The sequence below is a fragment of the Rhinatrema bivittatum genome, chromosome 5 (genome assembly GCF_901001135.1).
Source record: "Rhinatrema bivittatum chromosome 5, aRhiBiv1.1, whole genome shotgun sequence".
Lineage (NCBI taxonomy): Eukaryota > Metazoa > Chordata > Amphibia > Gymnophiona > Rhinatrematidae > Rhinatrema > Rhinatrema bivittatum.
The window spans coordinates 122,516,306-122,531,606 of NC_042619.1; the positions used below are offsets into that span (position 1 = coordinate 122,516,306).

General features: G+C 44.1%; 1 protein-coding gene across 4 annotated transcripts in view; it reads left to right on the forward strand.

The window, feature by feature from the left end:
* Positions 1-15,301, forward strand: part of RCBTB2 (RCC1 and BTB domain containing protein 2) — a 126,684-nt gene that overhangs the window by 36,973 nt on the left and 74,410 nt on the right. For all 4 annotated transcript variants that reach the window (XM_029602863.1, XM_029602865.1, XM_029602864.1 and 1 more), the window contains exons 4-5: positions 107-257; positions 6,595-6,761. In XM_029602863.1, coding sequence (XP_029458723.1) covers positions 107-257; positions 6,595-6,761 — 318 coding nt within the window. The remainder of the gene's footprint in view (positions 1-106; positions 258-6,594; positions 6,762-15,301) is intronic.

A 15,301-nucleotide genomic window follows, 5' to 3' on the forward strand; every position in this document is an offset into this window, starting at 1 on the left:
CATCGTGTACTGGAAGTGTTTGTGACCATTTGATATGTAAAGTGTGTGTATATATATATATATTAAGTATGATCAAATATTGAACCAATGTAACACTTTTTCCAAGGTTTTTGTGCTTGGCACTAACTGCAGTGGCTGTCTGGGAACAGGCGACATTCAGAGCACCATTCAACCAAGACGATTAGAGACGTTATGTGGCAAAAAACTAGCCTGTGTGAGCTTTGGAAGTGGCCCGCATGTTGTCCTCGTCACTGCTGGTAATACATAATGCAATAATGTTATATATCCTCTTTATTGGCTTGGTTGGGATGCTGGCTAAGGAATCTGGCATTCTGATTGGCTGAGTATTTCATAAAACAGGATAGTTATTTATACCTTCTTTTTATCCTGCAATCCCAATAAATTGGCCAGGGCGACTAATGGTTAATCAATCTTCTTGTACCCTTGCTAGTATGACATTTTATTGTGAAAAATAGCTAAAATCTCAGGTTTAGTGTTTTCATAATTAGCTAATTTGACTTCATATAAGTTACTTTATTGGGGTGGCCATTTATTTCTGGTGATCTTCTAAAATGTTTTATATTTTGCTCCTTGGGTAACATCTGAAATAGGCATAATTGTTTTCCTGCTGTGATTTTTTTTTTTTTTTTTTTATTGTACTCCAGATCATACTTGATTCCATTTCAGGTACAGTTCCTGGGCAGTAATGTTATTTTCCCATTGTTACAGGGCAGGTAAAAGCTTGTCATTCCATCAGCAGCAACATAGTCTTCTGCAGTATCTATTTTCTCCAGTCTGCAGATTTTTTTTTTTTTTTTTTAGTAGGATGTTAGTCATCTATGTCCATGATTTCAACTTTTCTATATCAATTTATGTAACAAATCGGTGTTGCCAGTTCTTTTTGTGCTTGGGTGCTGCTTCCAGCTTTGTACAGGGATGTGATCACCTGCAGTGCAACATGGGAATTTGATTTTCCCTCTGTTCGCAGTTTACTTTCTTAAGTCTTGAATTTTGTTAAGACATCACAAAATTAACAAATATCCAAGAGGAATAACAAAGGATAAGGATTTTCAGTTCATGCTTGTACAGTTTATGAAACGTTTTCTTCAGAGGTGAAGACCTTCTATATAACCAGCTGCCAGGAATTGCTTTTTCCCAGCAGTAATTCTTGGTATACAGTTACAAATCTAGTGACCTGCCTAATGGATAAATACTAGAGATGGTAGCATGGTTCTACCTTCCTTCTTTCAGCTATTCAGCAATGAAGTGACGCACCTTATAGAATAGTATTGCCCAGAGCTGAAGCAATACTTGGCCAAGTGAAAATCTGCGCCCACCCCGTTTACAGAACACATGGCACCACGAGTTGGGATGCTCTGTTAAATGTTTGTACAGTAATGCCCATGGCCAGTGCCAAGGGTATTAGAGGTCCTAGGAAAACTATAGCCTTCAACCCCCACCCCCATCACATCCTCCTCACATGCAATTAAAAATTATGCATTTATAATAATAGATTTTACATGAAAAAGAACATTCAAAGCACAGTCCTCTGAGGTAAAAATATCACTTACAATAGGTATATTATATTTACATGCACTGCTGAGGTTCCAACCAGAAAACTCTGCAAAAATAAGCTAGAGATACTTGGAACCTATATGGTATTAGGCCTACTGTAATGCGTCTTGGGCCTGGGCATGACCCTCAGCCACGAGAAAAAATAATTTCTATATAAAACAGCACTAACTGCCAGCACTCAAACAGCAGCAACCTTACCTAGGAAAGTTAATACTACAAATATTACACCAGGCCTAAAATAGTAATACACCCTCTATTAGGAAAACAGAACAAGCCAAGCTGCTATAGATTCCTTCACACTAATGGAATAACTTACTTCAGTCACACATGCAAAACACAGATAGACCCTCAAATACAGAATAGAGAGACCATACAGTATAAATAGAAATGTACAGACAAAAAACTGAACTGGAAACCGCAACAAGCCAAATTCTGTATGTACTGCAAGAATGTAAAAAACAGAAACAGTACCATTCCTCATAATACAAAATTAGTAAAACCATACCAATAAAAAGAATTCAAAACAATTAATGAATAGAATAACATTCAGTAATTTAAAACTCATATAAAAATTGTCCAAACATCAATAAAATGTTTCAAAACAGATACATCAAATAACACCCAAAAATTAAAATAAGGATTTTAAAAAATTCCTCATTATCCTATACCTTGGAACTTTTGATTTCCAGATGCCCTGAAATTGTCATGGATTAGCAGGCAGAGAGTAACTGGGGTAGTTGTGCACACACTTACTCGCTCTCAGGTCACTCTCCCGCACACGAGCACACATTTGCTCTCTCCTGCACCATACGCGCTCTGACTCTCTCGCCCAGGTATGCATCCCAGAATTAAAAACCTGGCAGTATGGCTTTAACTGCCTCTTTCACCTTAACATTAAACCATGTTGGCAGTTGTTTGGTCTTTTCTTCAACCTTTTTTTAATGCGTGGAATACATTTTGTAGCAAGGCATTATCCTGTCTTCGATGATCATCAAACACAGGCTTGACTTTTCATGCCAGTTCCACTCTGCAGGACTGTGTTCTTCCTTGCTGATGAGAGAACCCTAGTTCAATCCTGTATTCAGACTCCCTACTGAGATATAACTGGCTTAAACACTTTGGGGCTGATGCAGTACAGTGCACTCGACTGAGCGCACTGTATAACCCACAGTCGAACGCGGGTTAAATAGGCACTAATCCACCCCCTAATGCAATAGGGAGATTAGTGCCTATTTAACGCACATCTGACGCGGGTGAATGCGATAGCGCTCATCACATGCAAATGCATGTGATGAGCGCTATTACTCATTCACTCCGCATTCAAAAAAAAAAAGTGTGCGTCTCGGACAAACATTTAGCTCTCAGGTATTAACGCCTACCTGGAGCAGGCGTTAACTGAGCGCATGCAAAAGAAGTACAGAAAAGCAGAAAAAACTGCTTTTCTGTACTTCTTAAATAAAAAAAGAAAAAAAAATACTTTGGCAGACAGCTGAATTTTTACCGGCGTCCGTTTTCGTAACTGGCAGCCGCCGTGGGTTCGTGTTAGCAAGGAGGCGCTAGAGGCGAGCAAGCGTCCCTAGCGCCTCCTTGCTAGCGTGACCCCCTAATTTCCGTATAGCTTGGCACCCCCCATTGTGGGCGCCATGTGCGCGTTAAGAAAGCGGGCGCTGACTTTTCAGTGCCTGCTTTCTGCACTTTTTTTTTTTTTTTTTTGCATCGGCCCCTTTCACTTTAGTTTCCCGAACTGAATCCTATCGCTTGTCTCCTCTGGAAACTCCTTGAAGACTGAAGGTTTTTTCAAGTAGACTCATGTCCTTGAGCTTCCCCTAAAATCCAAAACCTCTTGTCCAAAAACATGCTAATTTAGACAAAGATCTTTGCTCTCATCTTTATTTATGAATACATTCAGGAAGGATTCCCAGAGGAAACACCTTTACCCCTCACCCAGTCTCTGCTGACCCTGTAAAGTCCAGACAGCTTTCGGGGTTCAGCTTAACGCTCTTACCAACTGCAAGGTCACCTCTGCAATTGGCTCTGATATCAGCACACAGTCTGCACTATTTAGCCCTGACTGCCATTTCGGTGTCCAACGTGCAAACAGTCACTTACAGTTTGTGTAGCCCTTGCTGCTCACCTCTAAGCTTCTTTAGCATAGCGTGCTAACCATGAAGTTTGTAATCAATAATGTGAATTTTTAGGGTACCCATAATTTTCCAGTCTCTTTGGGGAGTTTGTAACCCTCTCCTAGGCTGCTGTTGGCTCCCTCCTTCACCTTTTGAGTCGGCACCCCCACTCTTCAGTTACACCTGTGTGCCAGGCGGGAGTCCCTGCCCTGCCTCACCTGAGACTCCTCTCTCAGAGCCTTCTGTCACTCATGGGTGAGCCCTGCCCACATTTCCCCTGTCATCTCCCTTCTTCCTTTCCTGAGGAATGAATATATACTCCATTAAAGATTCCAAAATGGTATTTTAAAACAATGTCCACACCTCATGCAAACTTTGAACTTTTGCAACCTCTTTTTAAAAATTTTCTCATTCTGTTGTAGTCTTCCCCGTTAAAGTTTTATAAGCTACTGCAGTAGTTTAGCTTAATATCCTCCCTCCAGCAATTATGTCAAACTTGATTACATTATGATTACTATTGTTTAATGGCCCCACCACAGTAACCCCTCTGCACTGCACCGTGCATTCCACTAACAACTAGATCTAAAGACTTGCGGGAACCCTTAGGCTTGTTCTCAAGCCACTTGTGGGGGAAAAAAAAAAGTTACTGGCCCTCTCTTCAGTTTTCGGACCAGCTGCTCCATGAAGCAGTTATTTATGGTGTCTAGAAACTTAGGCTGTCTGGCATGTGCCAGTGAGACATTGACCCAGTCAATACCAGAGTAATTGAAAACACCCATTGTTATTGTATTGCCAAATGTATTATCCAGCTAGCATTTGTCTGTTTCTTTATCTTGGTGAGGCGGATGGTAGTTTACACCCACTGCTATACCCATGGAATTTCTCTCCATAAAGATTCCACATTGCATTTTGTTTCGTGCAGGATTTTTATCATACTTGACTCTTTGCCATCTTTGGTAATGCCACTACCAATTTGATCTGTCCTGTCACGTTGATATAATTTGTACTTTGGTATCACAGTATCCCATTGGTTATCCTCATTCCACCATGTCTCTGAAATGCCTATGTCTATCTCCTTGTAAATGCTTTACATTCTAACTCGCTAATCTTACTATTCAGACTTCTAGAATTCACACACAGACATTTTAAAGTATTTTTTTTGTTTTTCAATTTTTACTTTAATTTCCATTTTTTTTCACAACCTGGTTATTAGCAGAAGATACAGGCCATTTCAAGTCATGTACATCTGTGTGCTCGCTGCCTGTCTGGGCTTTTTCAGCCTTAAGCACGATTTTTACTGAGATATTCTAACTTCCCTATTTTGCAAGTATCCTTGGAAGACACTTCCCTTCAAACCATGCATTTCTGAATGACTGCTGGCTTGCCCCAGTGGTCTAGTTTTAAAAGCTGCTCCATCTCCTTTTCAAATGATGGTGCCAGCAGCCTGGTTCCACTCTGGTTAAAGTGGAGCCCCCTTCCCCTTCCCCAGACTGTTCCTCAGTTCCTAACAAATCTTAAGCCTTCCCTAATGGCTTGTAAAGAGGTGCCCCGACCTCCTTTTTTTTTTCCTTCTGGTTATACCCCTCTCTCTCTCTCTCTCTCTCTGTGGATGCTAGCATTCCTCTGGCTCTGGCCACTGCTTTATCTCGCCGTTCAGGCAATCTGGAGGTCAAATTATAAGCACCCCCAAGATCGGTCTCCGGTTTGGTGCACATCAGTCACTCGCCCCCTATCATTTACTTCTCCCAAGCGTATCGCACTCCAGTTTTTTGGTTTTTTTTTACATTAAATCTTAGCTGCCAAACCCTTGACCACGTTTCATGCCTCCTTAGATCACTCCTCCATTTTGTTTGCCATATCAGGAGTGTCCACTCTGTTGTAGATGTTAGTATATGCAAAAGAACAACCCTTTCTTACTAACAGCAACACTTCTCTATATTTTTAGTTTTAAGAGATGATGTTTGTAAAGTAAGATTGAATCTTTGGACTCTTCGGTGAAATGTTTAATGTGAGTTGAAGCAGTAGATTATCCCTGGTGAGGGAAGAGGGGATTAGAGGTTCTAGGTAATAGCTAAATATTTGGGCTTGAGTTGGTTTCTTGTTATACCACATACATGTTTTTTAAAGCAGAAAATTGAATAACTCTCTGCTTTTAGGTCATGGTCATAACAACATTTTTATGCCTCTACAATTTCCATTCCGCCAATCCAAAATAGTTTGTTCTAGGTGGAGTATGTAAGACACACAAAATAGAATCGTACTTAAAAATATCATACAAAAACGGACTCCATAACATAAATAAGCAGTTTAACTATTAAGGAAAAAAATTAGTGGTATATGATTGGATAAAAGGTCAAAATAATCTAAAATAAAATAATGGTTTACATTTATAGATATCAATATCCTGTCTTCAGTCTTGTCCCCAACTAAATTGTACAGGAACTCATCTCAGCCAAGGAGCCAAAAAAGGCACTGTTCTCAGTTCATGGTTCAGATCCTGCACTTAGATCTTTGCCAAGAATCACTGTATTGCTAATAGTGCAGACCATAAACCAGTTTGGTGGCCTTCCTTTCAATTGCCTCACTGTCTTACGTTGAGCAAATCACACCGCTTGTTTGTTTTTTTGTTGTTTTTTTTCCCCCCTCTTTAATGATTTTTCATTTTGTCGTTTCTTGGGCTCACGGTGTGAGCCTATGATTATGTTAGGACATTATACTGTAACTTGTAAAGCATGTTTCAATGCAGTTACACAGAATTGAAAATCAGGAAAGAATGCGCTCTCTGCGTGTTGCATTTTTCTTGTGGTGGTATTGAGTGGTACAGAATTGTGTAAATATATTAAGTGTTGCTATGAATTGATATTCTGAAATCTTCCACATTTTTTTTTTCCAACAGAAGGTGAAGTGTACAGCTGGGGTCATAATGCCTATAGCCAGCTAGGCAATGGAACAACTAATCCAAGTTTACTTCCCTGCCTAGTGTCCACGAACTTGGTAAATAAGCAAGTGACAGCTGTAGCATGCGGCTCTCATCATTCCATTGTATTGACATCCGAAGGGGAGGTAAGAAGAGCTCTGATTAATCTGTACTGTGTGGGATTTGCTTAAGGGTTTCATGTATAAAAATACTCTAAGGACATTTTGAACTTTTGTAATCAAAACAAAAGCCATCCAAAATGCAGATGTTTGGTGAATGGAAATGTTGCTTTCTTATAAAAGATTTTAAATCTTAGCTGTCATTGTGGTGTTGGAATTGGTTTTAGCCTCACTCTTTCATACAGGCTTAGGAGGTAGTTAAAGGAGCTAGATTCCTCAAAATATCTTCGACTGTATCATAGATTTAATTGCTTCCTTTTTTTTTTTTTTTAGTTTTATTCTTAAATCTGATTTGCCGTGATGTATTTTATTTTCTCTAAGGACAAGAAGGAAGAATCAGCCACTCGTGTGGGTGGTGATATTAGATAGTGCTGATGGGGAAGCATTTTCTAGAATTTTTGGAAAGTCTAAATAGCTTTTATAGACACGCACAGAACCTTCCCACCTAACAGCCACTGCTTGGGGACTCCTTAATCCTTTTTTGTCTGCACACAATATTGGACATATTTCCTTCTGAGAAGAAAATGTTTCCTGTTCCTTGTTTTCTCTTCCATTTCAGGAGTTCATTAAATAGGTTTTTCAGCGCCTGTTTAAGTTTTTAATAGTTCTTTGATGTGATTGTATGGTTTTGAGACTTTCTGTCATTTGGTGTGGCCTAGTTCAGCCATCTCAGTCTGTTGTTTTTTATTTTTATTTTAGAAAAAAGTTAGCACAGCACATGCATCAAGAGTATAGCACTTCCATGGGTCTAACAAAGCATAGAAACATACTAGCCTCTTATTACAGATATATATTACAGCTTTCCTCCTCAGTAAGAGCGTGAAGGAGATGGGGCTCTCACGTAGCACAAAGAATAATAGGAAATAGAAAACAGTACCTGCAAATATATTGCTTATCAGTCTAGATATACTATTAGTTTACTTTATTCCAGTAACACTTCCAAATCTTATCGTACATTGTTTCTTTGTTTCAACTTGTCAGCTTTTCTAGTAAGGCAGTCTCACATATCTGTGTATTCCATACCGCCATAGTGGGAGTTTGCTTCCACAATAATGTTATAGTGAATCTTCCTTCATGCAATGAATGTTCTGCTAATATTCTTTTGCAAGTTGGTGATCTCCGCCCTTTCCAAATCCCAAGAAACATAACTCTGTCATAAGAATGTTCTCAGAGGACAAGCAGGATGTTAGTCCTCACACATGGGTAACATAAGATGGAGCCTGGCACTGAACTATCTAGAGCAGTGGTCCCCAACCTTTTTTGTACCAGGGACCGGCTTCAAGCAAGACCATTTTTCCATGGCCCTGCGGGGGTGGGGTAGGGGCGGGGCTTTGGTCATATGGGGGTGGGGTTATGGAGGGGGTTGGATTTTAGTGCACACTTATCATTTAATTATGACATTTATAATGTGAATGTGACTCAACTCACCATAGGTTCTCACATGCATGGCACACTGACCCATGATTGTCACGGGGCTAGATGTAAAAGTACAGTTTGTATCCACGGGAACCCCCCTGACCCACAATAATGGATGTAAAGCAGAATTATGACATTCCCCATACAACTCACCCTACAAAAAAGATAATCTGGTTCTGGTGACATCTCAGTAACAGCAACTCAAACTCCTTCTACTTCCAGGCTCAATAGCCCTACTTATGAAAAGAAAGACAGCAGTTTACCACCAATGCATGTCCTCTTGAGAAAACACAACAAATAAGACCGATACAAACACTTACATGCTAGCAAAATATCTCATCTCGGTAACAGACACAGAACCGACCTAACATACTCATAGGATCTGTAGTAATGCACATAAACTAATCCGCACACAGTTACACCTGTATTATGGAATACACTCAAACAGGAGCAAGCCTATCTATGAAAAGGCAACACTACAAATATTAAATCAGGTCCTAAAAACCAATACACCTCTTATTAGGAAAACAGAACTAGCAAGCAGCTATAGATCCCCACACAGAAATAATTGTAAAACTATACTAATAAGCAGAATAAATGTTTCAAAAGAGCTATGAACAGAATAACATCCAACAATTAAAAACTCATAAAAACTATTAAACATTCTCCAAACACCAATAAAATATTTCAAAAAAGCAGACATCACACAATTAAAATGGCAGTCAAGAAAAATAAACTTAAAAAGCCACCTTTTACTTACCCCCTCCAGCAGCTCTCCTACTCCCCTTCCCTGCAGGCCGTGGCACTCACCAGAAGCAGTAGAAGCTAAGCTCTATACTTATGGTCCTCTTCCTTAGTGCCCATGTCTCTCACACATACACCATACCAGTCATGCCCCCATGACCAGTTTCTGTCTCTCACACACCAATCATCTCCCAAACCGTCTTTGGCACACACACACCTGTCACCTTCCTGAACAGTTTCTCTCATGCCATACACACACACACACACAGGCTTCCCACTCCCGTGTTCTACTTGCATATATGGGCTTCTCACTCTCATAATCACTTTCTCTGTCTCACTCACACTCACTCACTCACTCACACACACACTCACTCGTCTCTCACTCCCATGCTTGTTCTCTCCACATGCACAGGCTTCTCATTCCCATAATCACTTTCTTTCTCTCTCTCACACACACACTCACCAGTCTCTCACTCCCATGTTCTCTTTCAGATATACAGGCTTCTCCCTCCCATGATGTCTCACACACACCCAGGTTTCTCACTCCCATGCTCACTCTCTTCACATGCACAGGCTTCTCATTCCCATAATCACTTTCTTTCTCTCTCTCTCTCATGCATACACACACACACACACACAGGCTTCCCACTCCCATGTTCTCTTTCAAATATACAGGCTTCTCCCTCCCATGCTGTGTCTCACACACACCCAGGTTTCTCACTCTCATGCTCACTCTCTTCACATGCACAGGCTTCTCATTCCCATAATCACTTTCTCTCTGTTACACACACACCAGTCTCTCTCATTTCCATGCTCACTCTCCACGTGCACAGGCGTCTCATTCCCTGAATCACATTCTCTCACATTCACACACACACCAGTCTTTTTCTCTCACACACACACCGTCACCTTACCAAGCAGTCTCTCTCTCTCATGCATGCACATTCACCCAGGTTTCTTACTCCCATGCTTTCTTTCACCCCCACAATACCAGGCTTCTTACGCCCATGCTTTCCCACATACCCAGACTTCTCACTTCCATGCTTTTTCTCTCTCTCTCACACACACATCAGTCATCTCCTTGAGTAGTCACTTTCATTGTCTCTCACATACACACACACATCAGCTCTCTGACCAGTCAATCACACACAGGCTGGCTGGCTGCTTCTCTCTCTTTCTCACTTCCTCTCCCCCCCACCGGAGCACAAATGGGAGCTGCAGCAGCCCCCGAAGGCCAAGAAAGAAGAATCCCATCGGCCGCGGGGAGGCTCATGCTGCTGACTCCTTTCTCGATTACCGGCTGCTTCTATTGCTCGGGGACCGACGCTACAGCCGCCGCTGCTACTTTATCACGCGGCACTGCTCTTTCTCCTTCCCGCGCACCGCTCCGTGTATCACTTCCTGTTCCGGGTCACGGGAGGGGGGCAGGCGCGGGAAAAAGAAAAGGCCAGCCGCGGGTGCCACAGCTTCTTCTAGCACCGCTGCTGTTCCCACTGGGCTTGAACGTGCTGACAGCCCGGCGGCAACGGCAGCGGGAGAGACCGGGAGCGCGCAACACACCTGCCGGTGCTTGGCGGCGCTGCGGACCGGCAAAAAACTCCCGCGTCCCGGTCCGCAGACCGGTGGTTGGGGACCCCTGATCTAGAGCTTTCAAGATGCCCTACTGAGCATGTGCAGCTAAAGTCATCACCCTGCCCCCTAGGCAGCATGCCTCAGTCCTTTTTTTTTTTTTTTTTGTCCCTGTGGAGCCCTGTGCTCACGGTATTCAGCTTTATCTTCCTCTACAGTCTAACAGGCCAATACAGTACAGTGCCCTCCGACGGAGTGCCCTGTTAGCCTGCTCTTGGACGCGCGTTTTCCCTTACCCCTTATTCAGTAAGGGGAGGAAAACGTGCGTCCAACCTGCGGCACCTAATAGCGCCCTCAACGTGCATTTGCCCTATTAGGTATTCGCGCGCGATTCAGAAAGTAAAATGTGCAGCCAAGCCGCACATTTTACTTTCAGACATTAGCACCTACCTTTGGGTCGGCGCTAATTTCTTCCGGCACCGGGAAAGTGCACAGAAAAGCAGTAAAAACTGCTTTTCTGTGCACCCTCCAACTTAATATCATGGCAATATTAAGTCGGAGGTCCCAAAGAGTAAAACAAAGTTTAAAAAAAAAAAAAAAAAAAAAAATTAAATTCGGCCTGTGGCTCTCTCGCGGACTTTACTGTATCGGCCTGTCTGTGATTTTTTTTTTCTAGAGCTACAGCTGTTTTCTTTCCTTTACTGTACAATATTTTTCTTTCTTTCTCTTTTTCCTCTCTCCTCTGTCTGCAGGCCTTAATCACTGTGCTGTCTGGCAGAGTCTATTTCTTCCTTTAAAAAAAAAAAAAATTATACTGCACCTGCAGTTTATTTTTTGTGTCCTCTCCTTGCTCTGTTTGTACCTTTTTATCTGGTGCTGTCAGGACTGACTGAATGTAGTCTGTGGGTGATCCGTGTAGACCACTGAGCCCAGGGATTCGCCTGAGTCCTACCTAGACAGGAGTTCATGTTGTTTCACTGATTGATCAGCATCGATGTAGGTCGGACAGACAGTGAAGAGATTGAGGACCATACCGTTCCTGTTGGGGAAGAGTTCATCCTCCCCATACTCAAAGGAACTAGTCTCCACGGACAAGAGCTTTGAAAGATGTAGCCTCCCCTTCTGCTTTCCAGTGATGACAGTGCACTGTGCTGCCCCATCATGGGCTACGGCTATTTGCACCATGATGCCGATGATCTCGGGGCCCTGCGCCGTTGGAATCAGGGGGCGTCGGAGGCCCCAGCCAGTTTTGTGCCCTAGTGGGGCTATTGTCAGCCATAGCCACTGACAAGTAATGCCATTGAGCTTGCCGCAATTACTCCTTTGGGCAAATAGATGAGCTGAGAGAGACAGTTGATAGCACTGGCAGTCATTGGTTTCTTTGAGCATCGATGTGCTGTTTTGGGGCTACAGAGTCTCTGCCTGCAGATGCCCCTGGCATCCTTGGTACCGCCGGTCCATTGATGCCTTCGGGCACCGGATGTTTCATCAGGTACCGCCGGGTGGTCGCGGTCCATGGGAGCCTGTTGTGCTGAGGAAGGATTTATATTCACTTGATCTGATCGTGATTCAGTCAAGCGCCATCGAAGCCCTGGGTGCCGCATTGATCAGTGGCCTTGATGTGACCCTTCGTTGGTACGCACTATAGCCCTATGGACTCTATGGGCAGGGTCACCACTGTGGGCATCAGTGGATGTGGTTGAATGCCGCGGGACATCACCACAGGGTTCCATGGGCACAGTCTGTTGCCATAGACTTCTCTACTATCGTTCCTTGAGGGAAATGAAGGTGAGCCATTTCCGATGCAGTTTCAAGGGTTGTATCCAGCCTCTTGGAGTGTTCTCAGATGGCGACGCCATGGAGCACCACCCACCATACCATGCCCAATGCACCAGTGGTCCTGGGGACACCATTGTCACACTGTTCCTGTTCACTCCACTGTGAGTTAGTGTTACAGTGAAGTACAGCATACGCAGATGGGTAAGGCAAGGTGTCTAGTCCGAATGCCTCGGGCGGTGACAGGCAGCATTCTCCCTGTCTGTGCAGTTTCTGCCAAGCCAGGGTTCTGCCATCGTCACGTCATGGCCTCTGCCTCCTTGTCAGTTCTGCACTGCAAAGTGCTGGGAAGCACTGGTGAGGAAGGCATCATCACACACTATTTGCCTTTTGGCAGTGCATAGCCACCTACTCCAGCAAGTGGATGCCACTGTATGAGTACTGGTCAGTGTGTTTTTACAGCAAAGGGCTCTTTTTTTCCAGTTGTCCTCTGCTGTATGGGAGTGTGTGTGTGTGTGTGTGTTTCCTTTGTGGCGAGCACAACAGGTTGTGAGCCACAGGAGTGATCTAGGACTGCATCCTGATCGAACTGTAAGGGGAGTGGACACCGGGAGGATAGTGTCGGGCATCCTCTTCTCCTCGGAAGAGGAATATGTCTCTCCACCCCCTTCTGTGTCATGAACCCCCTTTGTGGGATAAGTCCCTGAGGTTTCATCCCTGGCATGTTTATCTCTGAGCCAGAGTCTTGATTCTTGAATCTGCGCATCTCCTGGGAGGCCAGGGCCGGGGATCAGCAGAGGCGGTCATTGGACTGTTTTTGCTGGGGCTCCTCCATTGATTGATTACTGTGACCCACTCTTCTGAGATAGTTGCCAGTAGTAGATTGGTCACTTCTGAACTTCAGCAATTAGTGATTGTACCTCAGCTCTATTTGGGAGAGTTGAAAGTTTTTGGGATCAGGAGGCCCCGATTCCCATTACTTCTCTCCCTTGAAGGAGGAGAGATTTGACCGGGTTCCAGGGCAACCCTTATGGGTTACCCTCTGGATACCTGATTGTCTACCCCTACAAAGGATATCCCTCGTTCTCCATTCCCGGAGAAGGGATGCCACCACTTCTACTGGCGGTTACTCTTGGTTCCTTGCGAGCGCCAGTCAAGCGGTTGTGCTTTCTTTCAGTTACTCTAAGGCACAGTAGGCCTATTTCACGAGGGAGCCTCTCCAGAGTAGCTCCCAGGTGAATCTTCAGGGTTTCTCCCATCCAGGAGTCACCTTGATGCCTGCTGAGCTCAATGGACTGTTATGGCCAGTCATTTTTGCCTGCAGGATCCTGCCTCAGTGAGGAGGGTTCTAGTCCATCTAATTGGCGAGTATGCCTTTCAGCCTCTTGCCTTATCCATGAATAAAGGAGTTGGGGGACGAGGGACCCTGCAACATAGGTGCTGCTCTTGGTTATAGTGGCTTGCAAGCTATACTTCCCCATTTTGGAGATAACCCTGTCTGTGGACAGGGAAGTCCTGGTTCATGCAACAATTGTTCCATTACTGAACAATTAGTTGCATGAGTGCAACTAATTGTTCAGTAATTAATATCCCAGCATGAGTGCAAATAGTTCCTTGGGGGAACTATTTGCACTCATGGCTGGGATATTAATACCTTTGCCAGGTGCTTGGCAATCTGTTCGAGATCGCCTTGACCCTGCCCTGGTGCCCTTCGGATTTCCAGGCCGGTGAAGAAATTCTGTTCGCGTTGCACTTGCGGCAGCCTGGCTTCCAGTGTCTTAGTGGAGTATTTCTGGATTTCTTACCTGGGGAATTTGTACTTAGTTCAACTGTTCCAAAGCAGGCTGAGGGCTCTGTCTCGGTGGGTAACCTCCCTGCTGGAATCGGCAGTGAGTTGTTCTCTTGGAGATGGGATATACCGCCTGGCAACTTGTGCTTACTGTGGCAATCCAGCAGTCTGCCTCCTTGTATTCTTGCTCTCTTCGACTTCTTCCAGCTGGAATGTCGGGGGGAGAGGAGGAAAAGCTAAGGCTTTTGTGGTATATCTTAATTTATACCTTCAAGGAAAGATGCACCATGTTTTCCCTATATTTTCTCCAGGCTCTGGCTAATACTGCCTCTAGTTTTTTCATTTCACTAGGTTGCCCAAAGTGCCTTCCTGCTCACCTGACCGATCCTGTAGGCAGGATGGATGGCTCTGCCCTTGAGAGGGTGCATTGTGGGTAAGCATCAGGCCTAACTTTTCTCCTTGCTTGGGAGTTGGGTTAGCGATCCATTCGGGGGTTGCCGTTCATCCCCTGGAACTCTACCGCTGTCCTGCATGGTAGAACAATAAGCCCTGCCATTGTTGCTTATTGTTCTCCATGCGTTGCTTGGGTTTTCTGCCCATTGTGCCTATCAGACACACATGGGCATACTTCTGCAGAGAGATTTTGTCCTTCGTATGTCAGTGGACCACAGTTTTTCTGGGGAGTTATCAGGCCTCAGTTGTTTTTCGGTTGCCTTCTAAAACCGCTAGAAACTGTGTGGTCATTCGTCCAAGAGTCCTTCTCTTGTTTACAACTCTAGGCTTTTTCCTGTACCCAGGAGGTTCTAGGCCTACTTCATTGTCAGGGTTACTGTTCCAAACCCTGTTTGTACTGTTTTCCATGATGCGGAGTACGCTTCTGCTCACACTCTCATCACTCCTCTGCCTTAGGTGCCCCTGCTAAGCATGAGGGTTTTGTGTCCCATTCATTTCTATGGTTTTTCTTTGTAGAACCCAACTCTTCTTCAACTTGGACCTCTTGTGGGTTGGCTGCCTCACAGGCAAAAGGGAGACGGGTAATGCTTCTGCACTGTGCCGTTTCCTGCTTTATCCTGCTTGGACAGCCTATAGCTAGGGATTCACCCATGTGTGAGGACTACCACATGAGTTGCTTACCTGTCACAGGTGTGCTCTGAGGACAGCAGGATGCTAGTCCTCATACCCACCTGCCTCCTCTGGGAGTTGGTTTTTCCAT